General features: G+C 42.8%; 1 protein-coding gene across 3 annotated transcripts in view; it reads right to left on the bottom strand.

The window, feature by feature from the left end:
- Positions 1-13,699, bottom strand: part of ATXN7L1 (ataxin 7 like 1) — a 92,650-nt gene that overhangs the window by 12,498 nt on the left and 66,453 nt on the right. For all 3 annotated transcript variants that reach the window (XM_054989116.1, XM_054989114.1, XM_054989115.1), the window contains 3 exons: positions 13,295-13,578; positions 5,960-6,042; positions 1,122-1,378 (listed from right to left, as the gene is read on the bottom strand). In XM_054989116.1, coding sequence (XP_054845091.1) covers positions 1,122-1,378; positions 5,960-6,042; positions 13,295-13,578 — 624 coding nt within the window. The remainder of the gene's footprint in view (positions 1-1,121; positions 1,379-5,959; positions 6,043-13,294; positions 13,579-13,699) is intronic.

The following is a 13,699-nucleotide window of genomic DNA, read 5'->3' as shown; positions in this document are numbered from 1 at the left end:
GAGGCGTGGACAAGGGAGCGCCCTATACACTGCTCTGCGCTTCCTGGAGGAAGGACAGTGTACTCGACTGATGAGTCTGGAAACCACCAGGGCCTTTACTGGGCACTGAATTATGAAATTCTTGATCATTTCCACTCTAATTCTCATATATGCATGAGAAAGGTGCATATTTCAAGCAGAGAGCAGCTTGGACGCAAGAACTGGTTCCGGTCAACAGATTTGGAACCAGATGGAGTGGGAGATTTAGAAATCAATTAATCCTTTGCACCCAAGCTCATGTTCTCTACAACCCCCAGTTCCAATTTCTCCCCTGCCCTAATGTCCGAATATGTTTTACAGCCTCTGTTCTAGTCTTAAAAAACACACCTCCTACCCTCCAAACCCTCAAGTTTGCAAACATATGCGATGTAAATATATACAGATTAATGTGATTTGCACAGTTAATTTGTATCAGACCTCAAATTCTCTGGCAGCAGAGCTGGATCCTCCACCCCGAAGTGTTTTTCTACAGGGAGTGACACAGTTCAGAGACAGTTCTACTCGGCCATGCTGCTCGGTAATAGACCTTTGTAAAATCAAGTATCTAAGGACCACTTCACACATTACAATTTTTTAAAAGAAATTTAAACATAGAGCTAATAGGTTAGATACAAAATTGGCTTATGTTAACAAAATGCACTTTCATCAACGGGATGGACTTTTCCCTAACTCTCCCCCGTGCGGCCACAGCCCATCTGGCTCCCTGAAAGGCCCCCTGTTCCCACAGGAGCAACATTTCAGGGAGATCTGCAGGCTGCTGCAGTAGAGGGAAGTTCCATTCCGCTGTGCCTTCTAGCAATAAAGAACTGTCTGGATCCAACATGGGAGTGTACGTCCCATTCTCACGAGTGGCATTATTTTATTGCCATTGCTTGAAGAATAATAACAGCAGCAACAACAACACCGCCCTTCAGGATAACTTAACATCCACTCGGAGCAGTTTACAAAGTATGTTATTATCATCCCCAAAACAATCACCCTGTGAGGTGAGTGGGGCTGAGAGAGCTCCGAGAAGCTGTGACTGATCCAGCTGACTTACACTCCAGGCATTCCAGAATCCCTTGCCTGGGCAGGCCACTCACCTAGGAAATAATGAATTGGGTGGTCTAGATTTTGCAGGCGATGTCCCTTTAGGTTCTTGCCCAGAGTTTACTGAAGTTCCTGATAAAGAGTCTTGTGCTGGTACAGGTTGGCTCTGCTGCATTTCCCTAAGAGACTGTGGATGCTCCTTATCTTTTGCCCCTTCTTTTTCCCGGGATCGGGCTTTGTGTTCTGCTAGAAGGACGTCAAACAGTTTCTTGCGGCCTGGAACTGCTCGCCGATGATTAAGCGAATGAGTCTTTAAAAGAAGATGATGAAAAGCATTAGCAGGGCTTTTTTTCAGCGGGAACGCGGTGGAACGGAGTTCCAGAACCTCTTGAAAATGGTCACATGGCTGGTGGCCCCGCCCCCTGATCTCCAGACAGAGGGGAGGTTAGATTGCCCTCCACGCCATGGCGCGGAGGGCAATCTCAACTCCCCTCTGTCTGGAGATCAGGGGGCGGGGCCACCAGCCATGTGTCCATTTTCTCTGAGGGCAACCCACTGAGTTCCACCACCTCTTTTCCCAGAAAAAAAGCCCTGAGCATTAGGATGTATAAAAGTCGTATTTTCTGATCACCCAGCAAGCTTCCACGGCACAGTAGGGAATGTGAGCCTGAGCTTCCCAGATGCCAGTTCAGTACTCTAACCACTACATCACGCTGATTCTCAATACTGTTTAATGAAACATAATTTTGGTGACAGGAATACTTGCCATGGAAACTACTTGCTAAAGTGACATTGGGTGTCCAGTGGCCCTGGAGCACATCTTATGAAGGAGGCTCAGACTGATAAAAGTTTATGACAGAATAAACACTAGTTAGTCTTTAAGGTGCCACTGGATTCCCATTGAATCGACTAACATGGCAACTCGTGTGAAATTGTCTACTTACCATTTCCTAAAGCACCATATACTCCACTAATAGCACAAGCTCAACATACCCTGCAATTTGAGAAAGTCTGGTAAATCTGCAATAATTGTTCTAAAGCACAGAATTTTCTCTGTTTATAAGCCTCATCAAATTAGATATTTTCGATACTTTATACCATTATTCTGGCAATTATGGTTATTATAACAGACATCAAGTTTTCATATGATCTTTCCCAAGAAATCCCTCTTATCTCTTAATCGTTTTTATCATTCTTTAGAACAGGTAAAATGCAATTTCTCAGGAAGGCATATTTATAAGAGGGAAAAAGGCATCTAAATGTCTAAACATTTAGAAGTATTTTTATTACTTTGTTCCTTGTATAAATTAACACTGTTTTTTATTTTCCTGTTCTCAATGTTTGCAATTCATCTCTGTTGCATTCGTTTTTTGTATTATGATGTCTTATTGTATGTAAAATTGTTTTCAGTGCATTGTTCTCTAATTTCATATCTAAGTTTCATTTACAGTGCATTACACGTTCTGTATTGTTTTTAATGTGATCTGCCTTGACACTCTGTAAGAAAGGCCGACTATAAATAAATAATAGTAATAAATATCATTATCATCTATGTGGAATACATTCAATTAAACAATTTTCAGGTGTTCAGGATCACCTGTCATATTCAATACCCCCTGCAGCTGAAGCTGATGCTGTTGGGGTGATTCTGTTACTTGAACCCAGGGTGGGAAACTGAGAACAGGAGGTAATTGTTCCTGTTGTAATCTCTCCCAAGTTTGGGAGCCTGTCTAACCTTGAGAAGTCCATGAATCACACAGCCTGTTTTCCTGCTTGCAGAGTTAGAGAACTGTTAGAAGAAGGTGGGGGAAATTAGGAGTAGCCTTCGGGAACCTATATCTGCTTGGTACTTGCTGTAGCCACCAGTCCTAGCAAGGATGGCGTAAGTGTATGATACTGGCATCTTATCAATAAAGAACTTTTACTCGTGAAGTGGAGTCTCTTGAGAGGTGCCTGGCAATCTTACAACGACAACAGAGACTGATTGCAATCAAGTGCTTACAATAATACTCTTACTATGAAATAAATGTTTAATGGGATTCTTTTTCACCTGCAAGCACCAGGGAAGAGTGGTTCTTTCAATTAGTAGAGCAGAGCAGATGGGGTTTATTTATTTAAAACATTTTTTAGCTGTCTTCCTACCTTGCAGGAACTCAAGGTGGCTTACAATTTAAATAACAATAATAAAACGAATATAACAAAGTTTAATAATACAATTTAGGACCGCCAATAAACATAAAAACAAAATTAATTAAAAGCAGTCCTAATCAAAAAGGTCTTCAGCTGCCTCCTGAAGATCAGCAGTGAGGGGGGCCAGGTGTACCTCCCTGGGGATGCTGCTTCAAAATCATGGGGATGCCACCAAAAAGGCCCTCTCTTGTGTTACCCAACCAGGTAACCTGCTTTCGCTGATGGGACAAGTCAAGACGGCCCCTCCCTGTGATCTTAATTCCTGGGCAGGAACATATGTGAGCAGGGGTCATTTTGTAAAAAAAGAGCTGGAGGAACTCATTAGCATATGCCACGCCTCTTGCCATCACCGGAAGTGTGTCATTAGTATAACTGATTTGCATATGCCACACCCCCTGACATCACCTATTCTGGCTGTTTTGGACCCAATCCTGGCCATTCAGGGCTGAAATTGGGCCCAAAATGGCAAACGGGCTGAAAATGGCTGAAAAGGGGCCCAAAATGGTCAGGACTGGGCCGCTGATGAGCGGGAGAGTAATCCACCACCTGTCAGAGGCCTGATCCAGGCTGTTTTGGCCCCAATCCAGGCCAAAACGGGCCCAAAATGGCTGAGAGTCAGGTGGGCAGGGCCACGTGACATGTGACCTCTTTGGGGAACTGCCGGAACTGCGTTCGTGTGCGTTCCCCCTCGAAATGAGCCCTGTATGTGAGAAGAAGGTTCTTCAGATATCCAGTCCCAAGCTAGGCAGAACTTTAAAGGCCAAAAGTAACACCCTGAATTGTGCTTGTGAGCAGATTGGTAGCCAGTATAATTGCGACAATACTGGGATCACATGCTCCCAACAGCTAGCCCCAACCAGAAGTCTTGCTGCGACATTCTGCACTAGCTGCAGCTTTCAAATGCTCTTCAAGGGTTCCCAAGAATTTGGCCATTTCTATCACCATTTCCCCACAATATGTCTCTATTTTATTTATGCTGTTTGTTATAAAAAAGGGAGTGTTCGGGTCACTTAAAGTAGGACATGACTTCCCCAAGACTTTTAAACCAGGAAGGAAACGATATCACTCTGCCCACCATGCTCTTTGCAATTTGCTAAGGAGAAGTTGCGTGCGTGCACACACGTGTGTGCGTGTGTGTCAGGTGCTGTCAAGTTGTCTCCAACCTATGGTGACCCTATGAAGGAAAGACCTCCAAAACATCCTATCATTAACAGACTTGCTCAGATCTTGTGAGCTGGAGGACGTGGCTTCTTTTACTGAGTCAAGTTACCTTATGTTGGGTCTTCCTCTTTTCCTACTGCCTTCCACTTTTCCTAACATTATTGACTTTTCTAGAGAGTCTTGTCTTCTCATGATGTGACCAAAGTACAATAGCCTCAGCTTTGTCATTTTAGCTTCTAGGGAGAATTCAGGTTGATGTGATCTAGAACCCACTTATTTGTCTTTTTGGACACCCTTGGTACCTGCAAAACTCTCCTCCAGCATCATATTTCAAATGAATCAATTTTCTTCCTGTCAGCATTCTTCATTGTCCAACTTTTACATCCATACATAGTAATGAGGAATACTATAGTGTGGATCATCTTGATCCCCACAGAGACGTCCTTATCTCTAAGGATCTTTTCTAGTTCCCACACGGCTGCTCTTCCAAGTCTTCTTCTGATTTCTTCATTGCAGTCTCCCTTTTAGTTGATGATTGAGCCAAGGAATAGAAAATCTCAAACAATTTCAATGTTTTCATTGTCAGCTTTAAACCTGTGTAATTTCTCAGTATTTGTTATGTAACCAGGGCTATTTCACTGCCCAAGGAACCAAAGTGGCTGTGCGGGGAACCATGTCAAAAAGATCACAGAGGAGACAACGGCACACACGCTCTGCAGCCCTTTGGGGCCAGAACAGCTTGAGTGGCAAGTGTGCTCTCCTCTCCTCTCCTCTCCTCACTCATGCTGCTGCCACCCAGAGCTGGAGAGAGTGAACAGGAGCAGGTGTCTCCTTCTCTACTTGTGCCTCTGGGCATGCCAAGCTTTCACTGTCTGGGACGGCAAAGACAGTACCGCCAAACCTCTTTTGTGATTTTCCATTGAACTTACGGTGCTTAAGGCAACTTATTTAATTCTGCTTTAAGGACGACAGTGCTGTTAAGGGAATACTAATCCCTCAGTAGCCTTCATTCGCTACTAACTAGATGGGGAGAGATCAAACTTTTGCTATATAAAGTTCATCTGTCTCTCTCCATCTTGTTATGCCTTTATCTTGAGTTTTTGAATAATAATGATACAAAATCCTCCATGTGGTCTAATACGGGAGAACTCATTGCTAGGTAAATACATCCATCAGAAGAATGGCTACTCCAACTAGATTCTCAGATTTTTCAGATTCAGATTCGTTTTACTGTATATGGCCATTGGCCTTCACAATATCAAAACACTCTCGAATGTCAGTATAATACATAATCAAGATGATCAGGTAATCAAACACTTCAAAACCACATAAAATGCACTACTAAAAAACCTTTAAAATTAATAAAACCTTCTAAAAGCAATCACAGCGAATCAATGGCTGATTCCTTTGCTCTGATCTTCCTAGCAGCTAAAGCAAAAAGCGCCAATCTTAGCGAAATAAAATAACTCCAAGTAGCCATTTAGTGAAAAATGTAAAATACAGTTTAGCATCACCTATTTCAGAAAAGGATGAAAGCTACCTTGCAGGTGAGTGATCTCGTGCAGGGTTTCTTAGTCTCGGGATCCAATACTCCACAGTGTTTATTTGGGTCAAACTCTCTTTCTGTATAAAATAATTAAGATGAACACAAATTAATATGCTACAATCGCATGAATGAAACTGAAGATGCAATAAGGAGATCTAAGAGGGTTGTACCTTCTTTTAGAAAGGTTGTAATTTCTCTCTGTTTATATCCTCTCTGATAGTGCAAATGCGCAAAGGAGTGCAAGAGGAAGACCCTCAAGCAGGATTAGTGTCAAATTATTATTACTGGTACTTTCTGAACAGACGTCTGAGAAGGACTTGTAACTAGCTGCCCTCTGAAACTGGCCCCACCAGAATATTTCTGCAGAGCACAAGTGTGCCAAAGGAATGACCGATAAAAGTCTTTCCTATTCCATGCATACCGTTTTTGTGCAACACAGGATGAATTTATTCACAGAGGCCATAAACCTTGGCATTAAACATGCTGAAAAAATTCTGGAACCTAAGAAAACGATGCATCAACTGTGGCTCTTCTGTGGCTTCTGAATGAAGGTTAAAACACAGGCTTCTTCTTGTGAGCCTGAAACAACTGTGGGAAAGAATGTGCATTTCCGTCTTCATCCCCTATGCCCTGGAAAGGTGGAGGAGGAGAACATGGCAGCTTCTCCCATCTCTTGCAAGGAAGATAATGCACAACTCATGCGAGAAATCAGAACAGCAACCATGTGCTCTTTACACTTCAAGAGCAACCTGAAGCCCTTTGGGACTGCTAAGGGTTTTCCACTGTCTACACAGATGCCGTATGGGGACTTATGCACCAACTGATCCAGCCCGGGGGAGAGGGAAAGCTTAACAGGGGGAAGATCCTGAGAATCTAGTGATCAGGCAAAAGCCAGTTTAAAAATTTCATCCTACATGAAGGACTATGACTGACATGATGCAGTTATGCAAATGTACAAGAAAACATAACATGTCATGTTTCGAGATGGGCACAAACCGAAATACGAACCAAAGTTCATCACAAACTGGGTTGTTTTTTTGGTTTGCGAACCAGAGGTTCATTAGAGCTCATTCCTGACGAACCATGACGAACTGCTGTGATTTTTAGAGCTGTTAATATGGTTCATTTTTTGGTTCGTCACTGCAGAAAGCCTGGCGCCAATCAATCTGTTACCTAGGCAATGGGGGGGGGGAATGAGCTTTCTGCAGACCATCTGCAGCCCTGGAAGTGACAAACCTACAAACCAAATGACCAATTTGTGAACCAGGCAAGTTTATGGCAGTCCGTGGTTCATGAAACGCAATGAACCATGCAACGAACCACAAACTGCAACGAACCACCATTTTCCTGGTTCATGCCCGCCTCTAGCCATGTTCCTCCTAAGATATCCCATTCAGAAGACATCTGGGCTCCATTTGTCAGAGTTGTTCCAGTGACATGGAACTGGTGGCTGATTCACAGAGGACAGAGTTGAGCCGCTTTCCTCAGTCCCTCTTAATTCTTCAGTGTTAAAAGGTATAAAAAGCCCCTTTTTTGCTTCCCATTATAGGCATTTCCTTGGAATGTGAGCAAGTGCACCTCGAAACCAGTAAGGGGACAAAATTCTGGGGGCACTGGTCACCCTAGCGGGCCATGGACCTGAGCAAGTCACATGATTTATTTTCATATATTTGGGTTGGGTCTGGGTGATGTGAAGGGGAGTCCCAGAAGGAACCTTTACCTGACAGCACACGTAGTTTTTAACAGCCCTTCTTAGCATCACTGGCATATCTTACTCTCTAGTATCACTGGCATATCTTTTCTATCATACCTAGTCTAAGATAATGTAGTTCACTCTGAGTAAAACAACCTGGAACTGGCTTACTGTAATGTCTTATACAGTGTGTATAATACAATATATCATATTTATATTTCATATAGGTATGTAAAATAAGTGCATGTTGTCCAATATGTTTCTTATTTTTATGAGGTTGAGGTATTTTGCAGAACTGCAGGAAAAGAACACATTTTTAACTGGGTACAAAATGTGCAGGGTTTTAAAAACTAGAAGCTAATTTCTACCCTCTGTGATTGCAAAGAGAGGCTTGAAAGAGCCCAAAAGTGTTCAGAGAAGCAAGGAGCAGTTTCACAGCATCACTCCTTTCAATAAATAGCAGATTTATGAAAAAAATATGCAGTTGCACTTGCACTCATTAATCTTTTCTGGACACAGATGTAATTTTTAGCATTTAGCATATACAAGGAGTCAGGGAGACCTGTAATGTGAGAATCGCCTGCTCGGTAAAGACAAGGTGGTGGGTTTGAAGTAGATTTTGGGTCTGCACTAGAGAGGCACAAACTGAAATATGAACCAAAGTTTGTCACGAACCGAGCCGTTTTTTTGGTTTGCAAACCAGCGGTTCGTTGGAGCTCATTTCTGATGAACTGTAACGAACAGCTATAGAGCGGTTCGTATGGTTCATTTTTCGGTTTGTCACTGCAGACAGCCTAGCACTGATCAATCTGTTACCTAGGCAACCGGGGGTGTGTGTGTGAGCTTTCTGCAGACCTTCTGAAGCCCTGGAAGTGATGAATCAACGAACCAGTTCACAAACTGGGCAAGTTCATGGCAGTTCGTGGTTTGTGAAACGCGACAAACCACGAACCACAATAAACCACCATATTCCTGGTTCCTGCTTGCCCCTAGTCTGCACTGATGGGAACTATTTGTCATAAAAGAAGGGGGAAAGCACCTGAAATTTAGAACGCAACTCTTTCTCTTAACTGTGCCTACAGCATCCTTAAAATATACTTGTCTAGTCTTTGTTCATAAACCTTCAAGGAATGGGACTGCCCAGTCTTCCCAATCAAATAGTTCCATTACTGAATATCGTTAGGACAATTCCCTCCCCCTTCTTTATTGCTATAAGCTGTGCAGACATCCTTTAACATACCAATCCTTCCCTTTACCTTTTCTAGCTACACATGCCCAGCTCTTTCAGCTTGTCCCCATCTTATCTCCCTTCTGGACCTTCTATCACCCTCATAACAGAACCTTCTGAATCCAACTTTTGAACTGAAGAAGCTGTTTCTGAACATCATACCCAAGAAGGGCTAATCAATGCTGAGAAAGAAGATGCTGTTTACTTACTAACAGAGGATAAAAATCTCAAAAAACAAACAAACCCAACCCTCTCCCTTTTGTTCCATCGCCACCTTGAAGATCAGCTCAGAGTTTAACTACGTATTATGCTGTTTAAAGGTTCACTCCCAGACATGCCAAGCAGATGTGCACTGGGAGATCTCTGCTGAAGTGTACGAATCTTAGGTGAGGAACTAATCTGTACTGGAACCATGGCACATGGGGAAGGTTTAAGATACACACACACAGCCCATTCACACAAATGCCATTTTCCCAATCTGAAACCACCGCAAGGAGCTGCTATTTGCACCCTTGAGGAAATCTGTGTATTGACCATTAGTACACAAAAGCTTCCACAACAACTCCCAAGGACCATTTCAAGTCAGGAAACACTGTGTGCATGCGTGCGTGAAACAAGCACCCTTTCCCCCCTGGCCCCAACCTGAATTGGGCTCCTAAACACCTGAAAATATAAGGGAGCTCCTTGAAGACATCTGCTTAACATGACATAGGGAGGACACTGGGCAGATCCCATAAACATACAGCTGGGCCCTAACAGTGTCCTCTTGTGCAAACTACAAAGGGGTAGTAAGTCCAAGCAGAAAATTTCTCAGGTGGCTGCCCCATAATTATGGAACTATTCCAAGATGCACAACAGACTTGGAGCCCAAATAACCTTCTAGGGAAGTCATAAGATTGCTGATTGGGCTTGCCAGCTCCAGGCTGGAAAATTCCTGAAGATTCTGCGTGTGGAGCCTAGCGGGGGAGGGGTCTGGGGAGGTGCGAGACCTCAGCAGGGCATAATGCAATAGTGCCTACCCTCCAAAGCAGCCATTATCTCCAGAGGAACTGATCTCTGAAGCCTAGAGATCAGTTATAATTCCAGGAAATCTCCATGCCCCATCTGGAGGTTAGCAACTCTATTGCCAACTCAAGCAAGCATGGCTCCTGTTGCAGTTGTACAAAGGCTACTAAGTCACATCTAAGGTTAGGAAAGTACATTTGAAAAGAATTATAATTTAACTTCTATTACTGTACTAACAAAGACCTCAGATTTTTTTCCTCACACCAATTAACATTCAACACCTGCTGGACATTAGTAAGTACCAACAAGTGAGCCATGTTGACATACAAGCCCTCAAAATTATTTTTTGGGCAGAGCACAACTCAGTCCTTGCAACAACCGTCTCAAAAAGAAGCACTGGTTATTTCTAAAACAGGACCACAGCTCTTCAAGTGCTAGCAGCCACGTGAAGAGTGCAGAAAAACTTAAGCCCATTTTCTGCCCTTGAACTAAACTTCCAAAACTACTTCATTGTACCCATCCGTTTAATACCTTTGAGTAGTATTACATAATGGAAAAAGAGAAGCAATAATGAACCTGACAAATAGAGTCTAGTCTAGAAAACAATGCTGCTAAAAATTAGCAGTTCTGTTCACAAAAATTTATGAGTATTTATTTATTTATCTCTTTACTTCATTTATATCCCGCCACTGGAGTTTTCTGCTTAAATCTCAACACTGCAGTCCATAGATCACTCAGCTTCTGTCATAAAAAGACTAAATATGATTTGTTTGAACCAAAAACAAAGTCAAGGGACCGTCTGGAACAGATCTAGATTGTTCTATTTTTTTGTTTAGCGTTTAACAGCCATCCATTTTGGCTTGACCAATTCAATATGGAAACCCGAACTGGAAATGATATTGATAGGTTGGCAATCACTGAAGCAATATGCACTGAAACAACATGCCAACTCCCTTGAAATACACAGCACAGTTGTTGGATAGACAGAAGTTGCTTAAGCACCTTCCTTAATATAAGATAGTATTTGAGCTTGCAAACATCCTGTGCAACGTGCAATTTTCTTTCTATTATGGGAAGGAAAATGTTCTAGCCAGATGTGTATGTTTGTCCCCCGACATGCAAAGAAAGAATTCGCTTGTTCTTTCTCTTCCCAGATAGGTTACTTTCAGTTCAATCCTGAGCCCACTGAAAGTTTAGAAGCTGTGCTGAAGACTGTACTGTTAAGTGTACTATTCCTCAGGATTCTACAAAAACCACTGTTCATTCAGGAGGGGTGAGAGATGATTACAGTCAGGGCTTTTTTTCTGGGAAAAGAGGTGGTGGAACTCAGTGGGTTGCCCTCGGAGAAAATGGTCACATGGCTGGTGGCCCCGCCCCCTGATCTCCAGACAGAGGGGAGTTGAGATTGCCCACGGCGCGGGGAGCAATCTAAACTCCCCTCTGTCTGGAGATCAGGGGGCGGGGCCACCAGCCATGTGACCATTTTCAAGAGGTTCCGGAACTCCGTTCCACCGCGTTCCTGCTGAAAAAAAGCCCTGGTTATGGTCATGCTCTATTTTCCAGCCACCTTGCCTCGACTCTAAATCCACTCTCAATTTCTCTGCTTACTTGATTTGCTCAGCAACAACACGGATCAAGTTTTGCTCTCTCCTCCATTAGCTTCCTTGTCCCTTCTGTGTTTAATACAAGCTTTTTCTTCTTACTTCCAAAGGCCTTTATCTCTTTCCTCCTTTTATGTATCTTTCTTCTGTTAATTCCTTTATCTTTCACCACATGTGCTCCATTCTTTTATCACTATCCTCTTTGTTAAATTCCATGTTTCTACCCCTGGTCCTCCAGATGCCCGTATCACTGAAATGTTGCTCTGACCCACCCCTCACACCCTCATACTCGTCAGACACTGCTATTCTTTCCTTAAAATTTTTTAAAAATCTTCACAGGCCTTTAATGATTAATTCACACACACACTAACCACGACCCTCTTCCACGACCCTCTTTCCTCACTTATCCAATCTGTCAAGTTTATATGCAAAAGGCAGGGGGCAAACTTTACTTCTTAAACACTGCACACATTGAAGTAATTTGAAAATAAACCAACTGCTTTTTTTTTTTTTTTTAGTAAACTGCAATACAGTTTCACATTGTAAAAATCCAAGTACGGTTAAAGCAAGCGGAATTCATCCTTCCCTTTATTTAAGACGGATGTTGTTTTCTGATTATCTTCCTTACAACATAAAAGGATGCCTTTCTAGGTGTCTCCCCCACTTAAAGAGTGCAGAAACAATTCAAGATGGTGAATCATTTCCAGAGTGCATGGTTAATGTAGCAAAAACAGCCGCCTGTCACTGCCAGCAGCTCCTTCTTCTTTTAAATTTGTGACAGCGCAGGCACAATGGGTCACATGAAGCGAATGCTGACTGACGGGACACTTAATGGGCACTTACCTCACAAGAGGAGAAGCAGGAGGGGCATTTTTCACTTGAACCAACCGGCGGCATGACATACAAGAGTGCCTCATTTCACTCATTCAAATCTGAGCTCGTTCTTTTTGAAGTACCAGATAAAGATGCCAGACGGCATTCTATGGCTAACACATTTTGTCTCAATGAAGTAGATCTTACTTATTAACCAATGATATACACCCTCCAAAACATTTATTGTTTGTCTCAGGGTGTTTCTGAGCAATATGCTAGGTTTCATACAAGCTGTAAAGAACCTCCTTCTCTGCTTAGGTATATTGCAATTCTCTAAGCAAATTTTCTTTTTCCTTTGTTAATATTATATTTGAAAACTGGTAGTATATTATAAGCTATCTGGGTTTTTTTTGTATTATAGTTGACTTTAACATTGTGTAATTTGTTTTCCTGTTTATGCATTGTATGTTGTTTTTAAAGTTAATAAAAAGTTTATTTAAAAAAAATGAAGAAGATCTTATCTAGGGCGAGCAGAGGAGTACTAGATGCAGGGGTCCTTTCCCCACCCTCCCTCTCCCTGCAGACCGCTTTGCATCCAGGGAGGGTCAGCAGAGCCAAAACTGCGAGGAAGGGGATGAAGTGGGGAGGTCTGCAAAACATGTGTGTGTGTGGGGGGGGGGAATAATAAAAAATCACCTTTCTTCTCTTCCACAGTGGAAATGCCTTCCCTAATCATAAAAAGGAGGACAGGATCCAAGCCAGAGGGTTTAAAGAATTCTTATTCTTGTATGTTACACCTCTCCGCCAAATTGAGGACAGAACGCCAATTTGAAATCCGGGGGCCCATTAAGCTTACACAGCCTCAATATTTTTATTCAACAACTGCGCATGAAGAGGGGAGAGAGTCACTGAACAACTGGACAACATGCTGAACTGCTCACGGAGAACACGTGGGTCTCATTCAGCGTCATGCCGCAACAGCTGCTTACCTGAAAGTCTCTTGTAGGGCTTGTTGCCGTTTTTCGTCCCGTTCTGATGCTTCTTGTCTATTGATGGAGCTAGGACGCCTTTGCCGTTCAGGATCTTTTCTGGTGATGGTGGTACTGATTTAGATGTCAAAGCAGATTTAACCAAGGTTGGAGCAGGTATGGTAGATGAGGAGGCTGAGGAAGTGGTGATGGTGGTAGTGGTTGTGGAGTTCATTTTAACATTGGCACCATCTGCCTTCACTAGGTTAGGGATTTTCTCTAGACTGACTACAGGAACAGGAACACTGAAACACCAAAGGAAAAAATCTTCAAGATGTAGTTTCTGTACCAGGCTATTCTTTTCCATACGGCAGCCTATCGGCCTTTTTTCATCAACGCTACATCTGGAATCCACCTACAGCGGGT

This window comes from Eublepharis macularius, chromosome 9 (assembly GCF_028583425.1).
Source record: "Eublepharis macularius isolate TG4126 chromosome 9, MPM_Emac_v1.0, whole genome shotgun sequence".
Lineage (NCBI taxonomy): Eukaryota > Metazoa > Chordata > Lepidosauria > Squamata > Eublepharidae > Eublepharis > Eublepharis macularius.
The sequence above is the reverse complement of the archived record's forward strand: the minus strand, read 5'-3'. Positions and strand labels throughout refer to the sequence as shown.